Genomic DNA, 18,080 nt, shown 5'->3' with positions numbered 1-18,080 from the left:
GGAGGGTCGCTATTGGTCCGATTGAGGTAGCTGAAAGGTCGTGATTGGACACTCCTTTGCTAGCAAAGATGGCGGCCGCCGCTGCTAGCCGAGTGGTCGGGGCAAAGCTGGGGCTCCGTGAGATTCGCATTCACTTATGCCAGCGTTCCCCGGGAAGCCAGGGTGTGAGGTGAGGCGTAGCGTGGGAAGGCGAGTGAGCTTCGGAAGCTGGAGCTATGACCTTGACCTCCGGAGTTGGGGGAGGGGTGGGGTCCGTATACCTTTGCCCGCTAGCTGCAGTCTCTCCTCCCACCTGCAGGGATTTCATCCTGCAACGGTACGTGGAGCTGAAGAAGGCGCACCCCAACCTGCCCATTCTAATCCGAGAATGTTCCGACGTGCAGCCCAAGCTCTGGGCCCGCTATGGTGAGTACTGGTCGCCGAATATCAGACGCCCGGGTTGACAGAATACAGGATGGAAAAAGAAGGGACCTCCCAGTGTCATGGGAAAACGGGGCTGAAGGACCAAAACTCGAACTGATAAAGGAATTCACATTTACTTAGTTGTATGATGCCTTTTATTCATGGCAATACACACACACACACACACACACACACACACACACACACATTTCATATTTATATATACAGAGAGTGAGTGTCTGACTGGGACTTGGGCTAGACTCAGGAATTTTTTGCAGTTCAGAGTGTACTTCATGTCAAAAACATGCTTCTTGACAGCGTAGGCCCTTCAGAATCACGTCTTAGCTAGAACAAATTCAGGGACTGAGAATTTTAGTAACGTTGAGCACTTTATGTTTACAGCTTGCGCTAGGTACTTTAACTCATTCTCGTTAGTCTTTATTATGTTGTGAATGGGTACTTTTCTTTTGTAAATATTAGAAAACAAAGTCTAAACATTATGGAAACGCCTTAAATTACCCAGCTAGAATAGAATAGTATTGGTCTTTATAGCATACTACAGTTGGCTCCCATCATTCAGGTTGTTATTGCCTCTAACTGCATATTACTGTCTCAAAAAGGCATTCCTGAGACAGCCTGTAAATCCCAGCTTTAGATACTCCCAGGCAGAAGCAGGAGGATCACAAACTCTAGGCCTGTCTGAGGCCTGAGTAGGAAATTTAGTGAAATGTTACCTCAAAATTTTAAATATACAAAGAAAATGGTGATTGCCTTTCATGTGAGAGGCATTGGGTTTGATCAGCAGCACCAAAGTAAGGCATTCCCTGACCAGTTATAACATTGCCTTTTACATTACATTAGTCCTATTTATTACCACAATCTGAAATTTTGTTAATAGGTTAACTAACAGTAAGTTAGGTAATACTTAAACTAAATGGTGACATTTTAATCATTTCAGCCTTGACAACAGACTTTGTGTGGGTGGGGAAGAGTCACATCCTACTACAATTTTGTTGTAACCAAGACTCCTATAAACTAATAAAACAGGTTTCCTCCTAAAGCACACAGGACAGACAGAAGTAACTTTGGTGTGTACTGCTGTATGTGCATAGTACTACATACTATGCTAAGAGTACTATAGCCGGCCAAAAAGTGGACAGTCAGCCAAGGCTAGACTCTGGTCAGTAGTCAATGCCTATAGTGGCTTTAAAGCATCACTCAGTCAGACACATTTCTTCCCATACAAAATTCTACTAGTACCTGGGATTATTTTAATAGATTCACTTGATTAATGCTAAGTATAGAAAACCACTTTTTTTTTTTTTTTAAAGGGAACATTGCACTATATAACCATAGTCAGCCTGGAACTGTCTGTGTAGCCATGAGCCACTGTGTTCAGTGAACCATATCTCTTTCCTTTCTTTTTTAAAAACATTTGTTTATGCATATGAGCACACTGTACTTGTCTTCAGACACACCAGAAGAGGGTATCCGATCTCACTACAGATAGTTGTGAGCCACCATGTGGTTGCTGGGAATTGAACTCAGGACCTCTAGAAGAGCAGTCAGTGCTCTTAACTACTGAGCCAGCTCTCCAGCCCATCTCTTTCCTTTCTCATCTCTTTGAAAAAAAAAATACCGTGTATAATCTTGTGGCCCCCATTATGCAGGATATTCATTTAAATCACCTTTCCTCAGCTTTTGGCCAAGAGAAGAGTGTGAATCTGAACAATCTGAGTGCTGATGAGGTAACCAGAGCCATGGAGAATGTGCTAAGTGGCAAAGCCTGAAGTGTCTCCACTGAGGACTGTGAGCAAGCCCACCAAACCTACTGGACTGAAGACAATGTGGGGAAATGTGTTCTTTTGGTCCTTATAAAGCTTATGCTGTACAGTGTTGGCTCAGAATGTTCTCCTCATTACCTTCCCTCTTACTGCATAAACACTGAGACAGAGTCATTTTATATAAAAATACTGTTTTATTTCTCATCAAAAAAACATCACCTGCCAGCTGTGATGTATCATGTCATTACCCAACTTGCTGAAGAAGATGAAACAAGACGATCTCAAGTGCAATACCATACTCAGGTGTACAAAAAGCTACTAGCTTCTCAAACAAAATAGGAGGTCCTAGGATAAACATGCCGTAGGCGTTAGGGGTGACGTTAAGCAGCCAGGTCATCCATGAATAGCAGTTGTCTTTTGGAGCGCATAAATCCTATCCCGAAGCTGAGTTTCCTCCTGATGTTTTTCTAGGGCCTGCAGCCCTGACTGCTGCAGGAAGGCCTGGGCAGCCTGAGGATAGAGAAGGACCTACATTTAAATCCCAATCCCTGGAGCTCCATGGGCCAGCCCACTTCTTAGACAATACATTCCTAACAAGATGAAGGTTCTGACCTTCAGCCCACATAGGCTAGCCTTGTCTAGAGAAACAAATACGGGTAGGCCTGAAAGAGAAGGGCACCATCAGTGGCTTCTGAGCAACAGATTGCAAACCAGACCCACCTCTGGCTGATACAAGAATAGCAGCTGCAGCAGCTCCAAACTCTGGCCTACTACTTCGGTGTCAGAGAGAGCCAGTGTGTTAAGCAAGCAGGAGAGCAAGGGTCCCGGCCATAACCGCTGGCAGTAAGCTGGACCCTTCTCTACGACATTGCACAGAACTGTAAGCACCTGCAGAAACAAAGACATACGCCCCCCAAAAGATGAAAACCAAGAATTATAATAGGATAAGCAAGGCTGACTATGTACCTAAGCACTACTACAGGCTCTTCTACATGTCATCCCCACAACCACCACTGAGACATTACCCATTTTTAAAGGAAGAGATTGGTGCTTCCAGTAGTTTGTTGATTTGCCCAAGGACCATAAGCAGTAGTCAGGCTTAAAGACATACACCTACTGTACTAGCTCTGAAACCATACCACACCACCTACCAGCTCTCAGTTAAGGGTACTTAAGAAAGCCCAGGTCTGTTCTTCCTATTTGCTTTGACGAACTCGGATGTTACGCCAATACATACCAACATGCATACCACATTTGACAGTGGCAACAGCTGCAAGAGGGGCTCGATCAGATCCAGGGAGAGCAAAGAGGTACAAAAAGTAGGACTATTTGCTGAAAAGGAAAATGTCATATGAAGTACCTTTGGTTCTGAACTGCTACCCCCACAATCTTACCCAGTACAACCTAGGCCATGAAGAACTAGCTTCTATATAAAAGTCCATATCCTGCTCAGTCTCAAACAAGTACCGCTGCTATCCAAATGGGAAGTATATGGGTCTTCAAGGATAAGAAACATGTCCTTGGAAAATGTCAAGCAGACGTTTACATCTTCCTTGAGTCTGCACCACCACACTCCACTCCATGTGGCCCCTGACCACAAATGTAGCCTCCAAGAGGATAAGAACATCAGATACTTCCTTAACTACAATTTTGAGGAACCACCATTTCTAGATCTCAGATAGGGATCAACGGGAACAGCATCTCCACCCAAGAGGAGATGGGTACATTCTTCTTGTTGAAGTCCCCTGCCCTCGGTTCTTCCAGACCAACTGTTCCCACTTCCTGACTCTAGTAGCTTCAAGCTTTGAGGTCAGTGTACCAAGAAGCTAAACATGCCATGAAAGAAAAGGTTTTGTCTTTATAGCACGTATATACATGGCATCCAGTATTCAACATGTAAACACATACTAGGAAGTTAAGGGGACCCATTTGAGTATATACTACAGATGAGCTCTCTCAGGTGTGCGAGATATTGTGTATCCACATGGGGGAGCTCTTGCTTCATTTTCAGTCTCCTAATTGCAGGAACTTGAAGCCTGGAGCAGCAAAGTGCCCCAGAATTTTCGGAATGACTTGGTCAGAAGAGGAAACCCTTGGCTAACTGGGTCTACAAATGCACTTCATCTGGAGGATTTTCCTGACGGAAACTTCAATAGAGTTTTATTTACAGAACATCTTTGGCAGTAATTGGTGAACAAGCTAAGGTTGAGAGACAGGAACAGGTGTAGGGTGGTTAACCCTGAGGAATAGGTAGAGATCCCTGGGATTGCTTTCATCCCATCCTGAAGGGACTGAGACCCACGCAATTTATTGGAAAAGTAGAGAGGCAGAGATTGCCTAACAGCCAAGGGTAGATAGAAGGTGAGTCTTCCTTCAAAGGAGTTCTTTCAGGGACCCAAGGACCCACCACTACAAGATGGTTTTAAGAGAGACCTTCACTGGCATGGTAGGGAAAGGTGTGGACCCTCCTTTAGTTTTTTAATTTCCCCCTTAGTTCTCTCCCCTTATTCTCTGCCTTTCTCCCAATTTGTACTTTATTTTCTAACAAATCTACCCTTCCTTTAGCCTTAATAAATATTTTAATGATGATAAAAGACCAGGCCTACGCAGAATGTAATAGATACCAGTGAGGTTGTTGAGGAGCCAGAGGCCCTCAGGTAGCAAGGCGGGCTGTTTCTGAAGGAAGAACTGGAGAAAGATAAATAAGGCTGCCACAAGCCGCTCATCTCTGAGCTCCATTTGCTGTCCCATGGCCTCCACTGGCACTTCTGCTAACAGGTTGCTTAGACACCGAAGCACGGGGCATGCAAGCTGCAAAGACAGGTTGAGAGTAGAAGGAGAAAGACACAGCAGAGACATACAGCACGGCCCACAGACCCTCTCCCTTACCAGCTCCAGTCCCACATCATCCATTCTCTGCACAGCCCCAGCCAAGTCCAACAGCAGCAGTGCCAACGTGGGCAGAGCCCCGTGGGTGAGGAGCACAGCATTGTTGACCTGGCTGGGTGACAGGAAGCAGGCAGTCACTATCAAGTCAATCCTGCCTTTAAGCTACAAAACAACCCTGTCTGTGGGTTTCCTAAGCGAAAGAAAGCACCACAGAGGAATGAAAACCCACCAAAGCAATTCCAGAAACTAAATTCAGTCTGAAGACTTAGTCATATGTAGGGAGCCCCAGGAAAGACATTTTCCCAATTGGCCTGTTACCTGCAAATGATATAGTGAAGGCACCAGGCAAACTCCATAGCTACCCCAAGATTCAGCTTCGGGCCTGGTTGCATCAATCGTAGCATCTGCTGGGGAAGGCTGGAGTCCAGAATAGAGCTACCAGTAAAAGCAGACTGTGAGCAAGAACCATGGAGATACCAACAGCTCCTCTCAAACATAGCAAGAAAGTACCGAAACCCCAAATTCTCCTTAACCAGGGAGTCAAAATGTGGAAATCAGTTCTGATCAAGCACCATGGGCTATCTGACCATGCATCCATGGACTATACTACCAAGAGCATCAGCCATAGCTGGGCATCTGAAGATAATAATTTTACTCACGGAATGATCTTCTCTGGGGCTTCCTTAGCCTGCAGAAGCTGGGACAAGGCATATCCAAGGGCTTCCAGCACAGCCACATGGGGGGACTAGAAACGAACAGGGTAGGGATCTGACTGGAAAACAGGTCAAAAGGACCCAGACTTTTAACCCTTTGACAAAAGGTAGATGGAGCTACCTTGCTAAGCCAGTGGAGCATGTGAGACCCTAGGAGAGGCTTGCTAGGGAGAGACCAAGGAAGCACTCACCTGGATGCAGGCAGCAAAGGCTGGAACAATGCCCTGTGGCAGGAGCTGCTTTCTCACAGCCTCACTCTCCACGATAAGGTTCCCCAGTGTGTACAGACACAGCTCCTGAGAGCAGGCAACAAAAGCACTGGGCTGGGCTCATCTCACGCCAAGCCAGGAATGGGAGAAGGAAGATGGCATATCCCTGTCCTCAAAGCTCACAAGAGAGGGGAGATGATGGGTATGTGCACTGTTTTGCATTTTCCCCCAAAAGAATATAAACTCTAAGCCCAGAGCAAGGTTAAAAGGAACAGGTCTTACTATGAAGTCTGAGCTGTGACCAGAGAGGTAGGTGAGGAGGTAGGAAGTAGCTGGCAGGCAGGCCTCAGCCACTGCAGACTGCTCAGAATGAGAGAGCTCATGCAGGCACCGAGCTGCCTCAAGCTGCAACAGGGCCCGGTTGCTGGTCAAGAGCCCGACAAGAGTCCGCATGCTGCTCTCCAGCCTACATGAATGACACCAGAACCCTGCTAAGCCTGTGGTCTATCCCCTCCACTCTCTTGTCCCTGGGAAGGCCCAGCTAACCACCCACACCACCCACACTGACCTGATAAAGGTTCGCTGTGTGTCAGGGTGCTGCAAGCCGCGACGAAGGCTAACCAGAGCCTTCTCCCTCTCCTTTTCATCTGTTCCCCGCTGGGCTAACCGAAGGAACTGCTGGACCTGGATCCCAGAACAGAAAAGACATGTAATTGCCATGAAGCACATCCGAGGTCTCTTGTGTACGAAATTCATCTGTGACATCTACAATATCAACACATACTCAGAACTTGTTATTGGTAACCATATGGCCTGGCATGGTGGGACAAGCCAAGTGTGAAGCCAGCCTGGTCTACATAGTGAGTTCCAGGACAGCTAGAGCTACAGAGAGACCTTATCTCAAAAAAACAAAAAACAAACAAACAAACAAAAAAAAACCAGAAAACAAAAAACAAAGATGGCTACTAAGCACCATCTTTTAGGCAGATTAGGCCAAGGATCCTGGTACCAACCAGCCCTACAACTAACTTCCAAAGAATCTGAATCTGTTTCAGCACAGAAAAAAAAAACAAGGGTATGTACTTGACCTTCTTATAAGGCTATTTCTAGGATAATGTTAAACCTCTCCACCTGGCGAAACCCCCCTCCTTTCACCTGTCCTCCCATGCAAAATAAAGTCCAGCGACACCTACAAATAACATGCTTTAGTGTTTACACGCTTTTGCACATCTATTGCCTCTGCCTGTGATACACTCCAGGCTCTATGTCTTTCAGATTGTCACGCTTTATGACCTCGGGGAAGTTAGTTCTGGCTCCCTCCAACAAATCTATGAGTTCTTCTTGTGCCTCATGTTTCCTCCTATGATAAAAATGAGGGGGAAAAAATCTGTTTCCTTCATTGGTCTTTGAACACTCTGAGCTCCATCTTGTCAGTCTTTGTGTGCCTCAATGCTCAATGTCCTGGCATAAAGGAACCATACAATAACTAAACGTCACAGCCTAGGAGCAACTGCTGTGCCAAGTAACATATTAACACAGGCATCACTAACACATAAGCAATGTCTGCTGAATGTATAGACACGTTCATTTACTCATTCAGTAAGTCTGGAGATGGAGTGCAGTTGGTAAAGGCTTGCCTAGGCCAGTCAAATTCCTGGACTAGGTTCCCAGCAACCCATAAAGCAGTGCGGTGTGAATAACTATAAGCCCAATACTTAGTATGTGGAAGACATAAAGGTTCAAGGTCACCCTCAACTACAGCTTGAGTATAGACTGGGATACAAGAGACCCTATCAAACAAAACAAGCACTAGCAACAAAAAAGTAATGAATATATTTATTCCAGATATTGTGCAAATGTATCTGGATTTTTTTTTTAAGGTCTTGCTATGCAACCCAAATTGGCCTCAAACTCAGGATCATTCTACCTCAACCCCCTAAATGCTGGGATTAGAGGCGAGACACACCACATCTGCCTCCTGTCAGGGTCTAGTTAAGTTTAGTTTGGAGGGCTGAATATGATGGTGCACACTAGTAAGTCTAGTATCTGAGCTGAGGCAGGAGGATTGCCAGTTTGTGAGACACTAAGAAAACAAAACAAACTTTAGATGTAGTTAAAGCACAGACCTTGAGACAGCAGAGCAGCTACTTTATGTTCCAGGAACTGAAAATGAGACAGTGGCTGGGTTGAGGTTTCTGACAAGTCAGCAAGAGGTTAGTTACATAGTTTAGCAGGTCGATAGAAGAATTTTGGTTTCTGTGTTTTAAAAAAGAACCGGGGTGGCAAATGAAAAACCCTTTTAAAAGGATGCTCGTAATATCTAGTTGATGGAGACACCTATACAAGAGGAGCACCATAGACTCAGGAAATCTTTAAAGAGGTTTAAAAACAATAGGCAAAGATGTGATTGATGATGGACCGATATAAGGATGAGAGGCACTAAGTGGTACTGGGTAATCCATGTTGTTTCCGACTTGATCCAGCGAATAGCTGGAGGTTACAGGTGGCTGGCATCCAGGTGTGGGTTGCCCGGACCCTCACCTCGGCTTCCCCAAGGAGCACATCAGCACTCTGGCCTCCGGCTTCTTCCGGGGCGTCTTCCCTCAGCAGCCTCTTGCTGACCAACTGCTGCTCCCTCCGTGCCTTCCGCAGGGCTGGGGGCAGAGGAACGGCTCGGTTAAGCAGGGCTGCACACACTCGGCTCAGAGCCAAGGGTCTCTTTTTCCTACTCCCAACCGCCACACTGGCATTTCCCCTGGCTCCCTCGTCCATCCACACCTGCCTCCCGCTCCCGCCGGCGGCGCCGCAGTTCCTCCACACCACACGCCAGCGTCTTGAGGCGGCCCTGCCGCCGACTCCACATCTTGCCGGCCAAAGGAAATCCCAGAGCTTGGAGGTTACGGCGCGGCCCCGGGAAGGCTGACACTGCGCAGGCGCTGAACAAAACCCCAAAGCCAGAGAAGAAAAAGTCACTCCTCGCACAGGGGTGAGGGGTGGGGCTGTGCGTGAGGGCGGGGCGACGACGTGGGGGCGTGGTCAAGCCGGAATTTCGTAGTTGGTAGGCGGAGTCCGCTCAGCAACCACGTGCTCACTCTAAGAATTCACAGATTAACTCACTGATTACTCCACCTCCACTGATGAGCACTTCCTGAATGCTTGAGGCATAATATTCCATTGAGAGGTGGCTTTAAGAGCATATCGTACTCTTCCAGAAGGGGCCTGGGACCAATTTCCAGCACTCAGCTCACAACTGCCTACCTGTAACTCCAGTTCCTGCACATATGTGATGCCGTGTAGGCACACCAGACTTACCATAAAAATAAATTTTGCTGGGCATGGTAGCACACGCTTGTTATTCCAACACTCAGGAAGCAAAAGCAGGATTTCTGAGAGTTTGATTTCCTAGCTCACATAATGAGTTCTAGGCCAGCCAGGGCTACATAATAGAAGAATCCCAAAAAAGTAACATTTATCCGCCTGATCTAATTGTCATCTTCAAAGCTCACTGCCTTTGTCTACTAACCTAGACCTGGTCTGGGAGCTTCTAGTCTCAGTACAATCTAATCTAGGCCTAGAATATTTTCAGCCTCTTATATTTGCTGCTGAATAAGATCAACCCTCCCTAGTTGTTGCTGATCTCTAGCTGGATAATTTAATTTAGCTGTTCTGGCTCCTCACCAAGCTGACTGATTCAATCTGGTTTCTCTCTCAGGCTCTGACTTTTTGCTCTGTTTGACCTGTAAGGTCCATGATTCACCGAAGAATGATAGATACCCCAGACTCAAATAGTATGTAAACCCAAAGAGTGCTTTATTCTGCAGAAATCCAGCACGGTCTCCCATTACTAGAATAGAGAGACACCCAAGTGAGTTCACAGTCTTGATTTAAAGCACATCAGGGAATTCCAGGGTATGTGACCTCTAATCTGTTGGGTCCATCTCTATGGACATTCCATTACCAGGGTATGGAGCCTTCAAACTTGCTGGGAAGGTCTGGAAACTTACTGAGGAAGCCTGGGAACTGCTGTGGACCCATTGTCTTTGCTTTGGGCCAGGTGGCAGGGCAGCTTCTGAGGTCTGGATTTGCCTCGAATTGCCCAAGTCTTGGAAACAGATTTAGGCCTACTCTCCTTAACTACCAATTTAAAGCCTGTCATGGAATCAATCTAGCTTTCTCAGAGCTCAAACTATCTCTGTTAATCTGTTGTAGTCTTCTGGCTTCTCATTCTTCAGATCATTCTGTCTTCACTGGTGTCTAGTTCTCTCTCTGCAACCTGTCTCTGTACAACTATCCCAGTAAAAACCACCTCTGTTGCTTCTGCTTCTCCTCCCTCTCTCCTTCCCCTCCTCCCATCACTGCCCCTTAAGTAGCTTCCTCTCTCTACTTCTGAGAGTTGGGCATATCCTATTCTGTCAAATCTTTCTCTAATTTGCCACTTGAAATCACTTTCAAACATGGCTGATTTCTACAAACTAACTTTCTATGTGGTCAATATTCTGCATCAGGATCCCTTTTAGAAAGGGGTTGGGGGGGTAACTAAAAATAAATCTTTTTATTTAATAAACCTTTATTTTTATGTGCATGAGTGTATTATATATGTGCATGAATGTATATCTGGGCACTATGTGTTATCAGAATCTCTGGAACCAGAGTTAAAGACAGATTTTGTTTTTGGTTTGGGGGGGTTGAAATTGTTTGGTTTAGGGTTTTTTGCTGTTGAGGTTGTTTGTTTGTTTGTTTGTTTGGGTTGGTTTGGCTTTGGTTTTTGAGACATAATTTCTCTGTGTAGCCCTGGCTTGGAATTCACAAGGCAGGCCTCAAATTCGGAAATCTGCCAGTCTCTGCATCCTGAGTGCCAGGATTAAAGGCAAGCTCCACCACCCAGAGTAATTAGTTTTGTTTGGTTTTTTTTGTTTTGTTTTGTAAAAATAATATTCAACTGCCATTTAGATGCTGGGAATTGAACCCATGTCCTCTGGAAGAATAACCAATGCTCTTAGCACAATGTACCCCAACACCCACCCATCCTAAGAACCTCTTGTAACACCTAGCAATAGAGATATTTATGAATTAGTTGATTTCATGCCATTCCCTGGTTACGCCAAACAACAGTCAATCTCGGGCTAAAAAGAAAGCCTTTGACCCTCTGTATTAGCTAGTTTCAGGTCAACTTGGTACAAGCTAGAGTCATTTTTGGAAGAAGGAACCTCAGTTGAGAAAATACCCACACAAGACTGGCCTGTGGACAAGCCTGTGGTACGTTTTCTTGGCTGATTAGTATGGAAGGGCCCAGCTCACTGTGGTGGTGTTATCCCTGGACTAGTGGTCTTAGATGCTATAAAATGGCACGTTGAGCAATCCATGAGGAGCAAGCCATAAGCAGCAGTCTTCCATGGCCTCTGCATCAGTTCCTGCCTTGACTTCCCTCAGTGATAGACTGGTATTATCTGTAAGTGTTAAAAGCCACGGGGTACCAATGTTGTTAAAAGGTGATGTCCTGGGTTTCTGCACCAATGTTAGGAAAAGGATGAAGAGAGTAGTGGGATATGGTCAGTGGAGGTTCGGTGAGGCATGGAGGCAAGGGAGATGCCTCTGGGAGGCCCATGTTGGGAATCCCTTCCCTGCCCCGACCCGCAGGACAGTCAACAGGAACCTGGGATCACCTAGGAGAGAATGGAGGAACAAGAGGCGCGAAGAAGGCCAGCAAGTCAAGTGGTCTGATCAAGCTGACAAATTTTTTTTTTCACATGCTAGTTTTATACAGGTAGTAGAAGGAAATAAGGCATGGGAAAGTAAGGCATGGAACTAAGGGAACTTTCCAGTTAAAGGATTTCTCACAATACCCTTAGTGAAGAATTACATGGGGAGGGGGACAACCTAGGTGCAGGAGGGAATGTTCTGCCAAGGAGGATCCGTTGTCTGGGTAACCATTCTACTCGGTTTTTTTTTTACAGAATCCCAAGTAAGTCTCTTTTCTCCCCAAGTTCCTTTTGGGCCCTAATGTTTTATCACAGCAGTAGGAATCTAAGGGCTGGAGAGACGGCTCAGTGGTTAAGAGCACCAACTGCTCTTCCAGAGGTCCTGAGTTCAAATTCCAGCAACCACATGGTGGCTCACAACCATCTGCAATGAGATCTGATGCCCTCTTCTGGTGTGTCTGAAAACAGCTACAGTGTACTTATATATAATAAATAAACAAAAATCTTTAAAAAAAAAAAAAAAAGAAAGAAAGAAATATAAGTGTACAAGATTGAAAAAAAAAAAAACAGTCAAATTTGTAACATGACTTTGGCCAGTTCTGAGGCTAAAGCAAAGCCTTTTTTATTCAGTACTCTTTTAAACCACTTTAATTACATGCAGAAATATAACATCAGTTCTGAGTCAGGGAACAAGCAAGTTAATGATCAAAGAGCTTGTAAACATCCTTCTAGAGGATAGGTGGGATGGTCAGGAGTAAGAAGGGGGTCCCAAAAGACAAAGAGACTGCCACACCTACATCCAATGAGCCTGCATTGAGCTACAAATGTAAATGTTCTGCCCTGAGCTTTTTGAAGTGTATTGCCTTGAGTTTCAGTTGTAAATGTTCTTAATCTGGGCCAGTTTCCTGAGAAAAGGGCCAGAGTTGGATTTCTGCCTTGACTAGCTTCTGATTGTCCATGGTGATGTAAAAAATTTCCGCTGCCAACTGTCCAGTGGCACCAAAATGCTCTCCACAACTAAGACATTCCCATTCTCCATCCTTTCCTCCTGCTTTCTCCCTGTAGCTATCCTCCCTAGTCTACGGGTGGTCCACGAACTCTCCAGTTTTCCTCAGCTAGAGTCTGCTCTTCCTCCAGTTCTCTCAAGTTAAACCCATTCCTTTGTGAAGTCACAAGTTTCCTTGTTTTTCCTCTCTCTGACCCTTTCCAAACTGTCACTCAGTCACAGTATAATCTGTTGGTGGTTTTCTCTCATACTTCCTGCCCAGCTCCAAGAGAATTAGGATTCTGGTGACAAGACGATTTTCCTTGGTGTCTTTACATTTTAGGAAGTTAGCTTTAAGGTGAAATGCTGCAAGTAGTGTGACAGGAATGAAGGTTCTAGAAGAGACGCGTGTCTCTCGTATTTTGGTTATCAGACTATTGAAATAGTGGGCCCCAAGAAACTGGAATTTATCCCAGAAATCTCATGGTGGGAATTAGAGCTAAACACGTGGCTTCCCTCCTCATGCCAGGCAGAGGAGGGACTTGCCATCCAAGTTCCAGTAATTTCGTGCTGGGAAAAGAAAGAAAAGGGCTAAATAAACCCCGGTACTGGCCAGAGGTGGACCTTCTGTAACCATCTGTCTGACAACACTGGTAACTTGCAAAAACCAGACCCATACCCTGTACTACCATCATCTTGGCTTTAGTTTGCAAGCTTATGAGGACCTGAGTTTGGATCCTTACCACTAGAGTTGGTAAGTGGAACACCTGTTACCCCCAACTCTCAAATAAGGCAGAAAGAAGGAGATATCGGGGCTAGCCAGTTGTCTTAGTTAGGGTTTTATTGCTGTGAACAGACACCATGACCAAGGCAAGTCTTAGAAATGACAATATTTAATTGGGGCTGGCTTACAGGTTCAGTTCATTATCATCAAGGTGAGAGCATGGCAGCATCCAGGCAGGCATGGTGCAGGAGGAGCTGAGAGTTCTACATCTAAAAGCAAGGAACAGACTGAGCATCCCCAGGCAGCTAGGAGGAGTGTCTCCTAGCTCACCCCCAGAGTGACACACTTCCTCTAAGAGGCCACATCTTCTAATAGTGCCACTCCCTGAGCCAAGCATATGCAAACCACCACATTCCACTCCCTGGCCCCCTTAGGCTTGTTCAAACACATAAGTCTATGGGGGTCATACCTAAACATATCATAATAAAAAGTACATTTAGTACAACTTCCAAAGTCCCCATAGTCTATAGCAGTATCATCAATGTTAAAAGTCCAAAGTTCAAAGTCTCTTCTGAGATTCATCCCATCAATTAACTGTAATCTCCAAATTAAGACAGACAACTGTAGATTTTTGTTAAGGTGATACATGATTGAACAGGAGAAAGGTGGGAAAAGGTCGAGGAGCAGAAGCAGGGACAGGAGGTGGAAGGGGAGTCTAGGAGGAATCAAGATGGAGCTGGAGAAGGAGGATCTAGATCCAGGTGGTCATAATTGGCTATAGGTAGTTATGAATATTTCTAAGGGTTTTTATAGGTCTTTTTATTTCATCTTTGTCTGTTGGATGTACTCTTATTGTGTAAAGGGTTCATGGATTGAAAATTTAATATGTATAAACCCGTTTGATAAACTACTGGGCTTTCAAGTCATGTTTGTGCTGGGCAGTGGTAAAGAAACATGCCAGGGTGGTTGTATCCACCTGGGACAGAAACAACAGGTGGGCAGAGTGAACTGCCTAGGAAAGGAATCACATGAAGAATTCGGCTTGTGGAAGGAGTGACAGAGTCTGTGCACTCGGGTCTGCACTAGAGCGGTGTCTAAGGAGTGAGATCGTGGGGGGCCGATAAAAGGTTAAATCATCCATTTAATATTTACTGCAACAGACAACCAGCTGGGCAAACTCCAAACTCTGAATCTCCATGTCTGATGTCAAAGCGGTCTTCAGAATTTCAACTCTTTATTCATCTTTGTTGACTGCAGCAAGCTTCTTTCTCTTGAGCTGGTTCCACGTCATTAGCAGCTTTCCTTGGCAGGTATCCCAGGGATCTGGTATCTTTAACAGGGGCTGCCAGAGTCTCCAAACAGCATCTTTATCTGCCATCAACACCTCAAGTACCGTTGGGTCTGCTGGATCATATGGTCCAAGGGGTAGAGCAACCTGTACAACAGCCTGGACCTGTTGAGTGCTTTCTCCTGTTCCAGGTCCCACACAAAGCTAGCAGCTTTCCGAGTCACTTGGTAAATGAGCCCGGGTAACACACCCAAGTGAGGAATGTGCTGTCTCCAGAATCCAAATAGGCCCACTAAACATTGTGCTTCTTTCTTGGTGGAGGGGCCAGGTGCAATAACTTATCTTTAACCTTAGAAGAAATATCTCTGCATGCCCCACACCACTGGACTCCTAAGAATTTCACTGATGTATATGGTCCTTGAATTTTGGTTGGATTTCTTTCCTATCCTCTGTTATACATGTGTTACCAGTGAGTCCAAAGTTGTTGCTACTTCCTGCTCACTTGGTCCAATCAGCATAATGTCATCAATATAGTGCACCAATGTGATATTTTGTGGGGGAGTCGAAAGATCAAGATCCCTTCTAACTAAGTTATAACACAGGGCAGGAGAGTTAATATATCTTTGAGGCAAAACTGTAAAGGTATACTGCTGGCCTTGCCAACTGAAAGCATATTGCTTCTGGTGCTGTTGGACTTGCATGGCCCAACGATCGGGGTGTCCACTCCCCACAGAGACACAGACAGACTGAGACCAGTGCAATAGGTAAGAGGTTTAATTGATAAGTCCAGTATACTGGGGTTGTTCTGCAAGCGGGACAGAGATAACCCTGAGGTTTCAAAGTACACAATTTTTATACAGTTCTGAGGGCAGATTTCAGCAACAACATGGGGTGGTAGCATCTCATTGGTGGGTTACAGTGACCCTTGAATTCATTGGATGAGGGGGTATAGGCTGATGATGATGATGCATATTTGGACTTATTCTATGAGACCTTGTGGCTGTCAATCAGTAAATTCTGTCTTTGTTTACTTTCTCAAAACTGGGTGTTTTGAAAAAGTCTCAGAGCAGGAGCACCTTAACCTGGCTAAGAGCCTCACAACATTCTTGGGTGTTTTGGAAAGTCCCAGGTATGGGGGCAACTGCAACTTGTCCCCATGTGGCCTGTCCAAGAGCCATACATACAGTAGTTATGGACAGGTACCGAGAAGAAGGCATTTGCTAGATCAATAGCTAAATACCAGATACCAGGAGATGTGGTAATTTGCTCAAGTAAGAAAACTACATCTGGTACAGCAGCTGCAATGAGAATTACTACTTTATTTAGTTTTCAATAGTCAACTGTCATTCCCCATGATCCATCTGTCTTCTGTACTGGCCAGACAGGACAGTTAAAGAGAGATATGGTGGGAACTACCACCCCCGAATTTTTCAAGTCCTTGATAGTGTCAGTAATTTCTACAATTCCTCCAGGAATATGATACAGTTTTGATTTACTATTTCCTTTGGCAGAGGCAACTCTAAAGGCTTCCCTTTAGCCTTCCCAACCATAATAGCCTTCACTCCACAGGTCAGGGAACCAATGTGAGAATTTCTGCCAATTTCTAAGTATATCTATCCCAATTATACATTCTGGAACTGGGGAAAGGACCACAGCCTGTGTTCAGGGAACTACTGGACCTACTATGAGTAGGACATCTGCCAAAGCTCCATTAATCACCTGTCCTCCATAAGCCCCTACTTTAACTGGAGGGCCACAATGTTTCTTGGGATCTCCTGGGATCAGATCCAGTATCCAATAGACCCCGGAAGGTCTGATTATTTCCTTTTTCCCAGTGCACAGTTACTTTTGTAAAAGGCCATAGGTACCTCTGGGGAAGAACTGGAGAAAGACTAACAGTAAAACTTTTAAGTGTCTTATCAAGATCTTTTCTCAGGGGAACCTGGCCACCTCTTTATTCAAGGGGTTCTGGGTCTGCAAATGGACTCAAATCTGGAAATTGATTCACTTGCCTTTTGCCACCATCCAATGTAGCCTTTCTTTCATTTGTTTGAGAATTTTTCTGCTTATACAGATCAAACAGCTATGCAGTAGGCTTTCTATGTATTTCATGACTGGCAACACCATGACTGTACCAAAGGTCTGAATAAGTCACGCCATTATACATCTCTCCTGTGCTGGCCATTATGGGCTATGCCATTATACACATTGTTTTGTCTACGCTGTCCATTATAATAACTACAATCACCTTGTCTCTAGTGATTCAATGCTGCCTGCCACCTGGCCCTTGTAATCTCGGGGCCCAACTAAACCCATTGCATTTAATTCGTCTAATTATACAACAGCATCTCCAACCCTAAAGTCTGGCACAAGGAAAAGGGCAAGAACAAAACCCTTCCAATGTGCTGGTTCCCCTCTCACCAGTTTTCATCTTATAAGGATTCTGGAAGGGCATATCTTCTGGGCCTTGCCATTGTGGGGGATTAGATACACAATGTATCCACTCCAGCACTGCAATTTCCCAGAGCCTTAAAATCCCTTATCAACACTAAGCCAAGGGATATCAGGCATCTCCAACTCCTTTTCAGTAGACCATCTTTTGATAAACGCTTCAACCACCCATTCAAACAAACTTCTGACACTTTTTTTTTAACTGTTCGAGGTTCCATATTAAACCTAGAATCTCCACTCAGAGGGCCCATGTCAATAAACACAACCTGATCTAGTTTTATGTTCTTTCCACCATTACCCCACACCCTCAAAATCCATTCCCACACATATTTCCCAGACTTGAATGAATTACCAAACTCATTAAGCTCCTTAGTAGTGTATCAAATTTCCTCATGAACTATACTTTCTACCTCCCCTCTGGGGGCCTGTTTTGCTTTGAGTCTGGTTATGGGCCTAGTAGAAACTATTTGTGGGCCTTGAGAAGTATCAATATTGTCTTGCCTGGCATTTTTTTCAGCGAAAGTCACTGCTGGTTTATCAGACTCTGAGGAATTAATTTCCTCGTGTGAAAGAGGCCTCCTTCCTTCCTTCCTACTTTCTTTCCTTCCTTCCTTCCTTCCTTTCTTTCTTTTTAAAGAGGCATTCTTTCAAGAGGTGGGGTAAACGCATGTAAACCTGAAGACTCACAATTCTCAACTTCAACGAGGTCCTCCTACACATCCCCATCCCAAGCTATAGGATTCCATTCTTTGCCAATTAATGCCCTTCCTTTAACTGCTGACACCCTCCAAGGCTGGGACTTGAATTTTCACTGTAATTCAGCCAACTGATAATGAGGGCTTCCATTTGGTTTTCTGTAACTCGAGCTCTATGGCTGCTGGAGAGACAATTCTCTTCAAGGACACAATTAGCAATCTTTTTGATTGTTTTTGCATC

General features: G+C 45.0%; 2 protein-coding genes across 2 annotated transcripts; one reads left to right on the top strand and one right to left on the bottom strand.

Moving 5' to 3' along the window:
- The first annotated feature begins 10 nt into the window (after positions 1-10).
- Positions 11-2,295, top strand: NDUFA2 (NADH:ubiquinone oxidoreductase subunit A2). The gene is made up of 3 exons (XM_080920474.1): positions 11-169; positions 299-405; positions 2,101-2,295. Exons 1-3 carry the CDS (start codon positions 69-71, stop codon positions 2,190-2,192), a joined length of 300 nt encoding a protein of 99 aa, XP_080776600.1. The 5' UTR covers positions 11-68; the 3' UTR covers positions 2,193-2,295.
- Positions 2,296-2,383: 88 nt separating this feature from the next.
- TMCO6 (transmembrane and coiled-coil domains 6) lies at positions 2,384-8,904 on the bottom strand. The gene is made up of 12 exons (XM_080920312.1): positions 8,776-8,904; positions 8,539-8,651; positions 6,566-6,681; positions 6,280-6,463; positions 5,980-6,084; positions 5,735-5,820; positions 5,394-5,510; positions 5,076-5,187; positions 4,811-4,997; positions 3,424-3,518; positions 2,907-3,074; positions 2,384-2,696 (listed from the first exon to the last, which is right to left on the bottom strand). Exons 1-12 carry the CDS (start codon positions 8,858-8,860, stop codon positions 2,580-2,582), a joined length of 1,485 nt encoding a protein of 494 aa, XP_080776438.1. The 5' UTR covers positions 8,861-8,904; the 3' UTR covers positions 2,384-2,579.
- Positions 8,905-18,080: the final 9,176 nt, after the last annotated feature.

The sequence above is a fragment of the Micromys minutus genome, assembly GCF_963924665.1.
Source record: "Micromys minutus genome assembly, chromosome: 8".
In the NCBI taxonomy this organism is placed as follows: Eukaryota; Metazoa; Chordata; class Mammalia; order Rodentia; family Muridae; genus Micromys; species Micromys minutus.
This window is presented reverse-complemented; position numbering and strand designations above follow the sequence as displayed.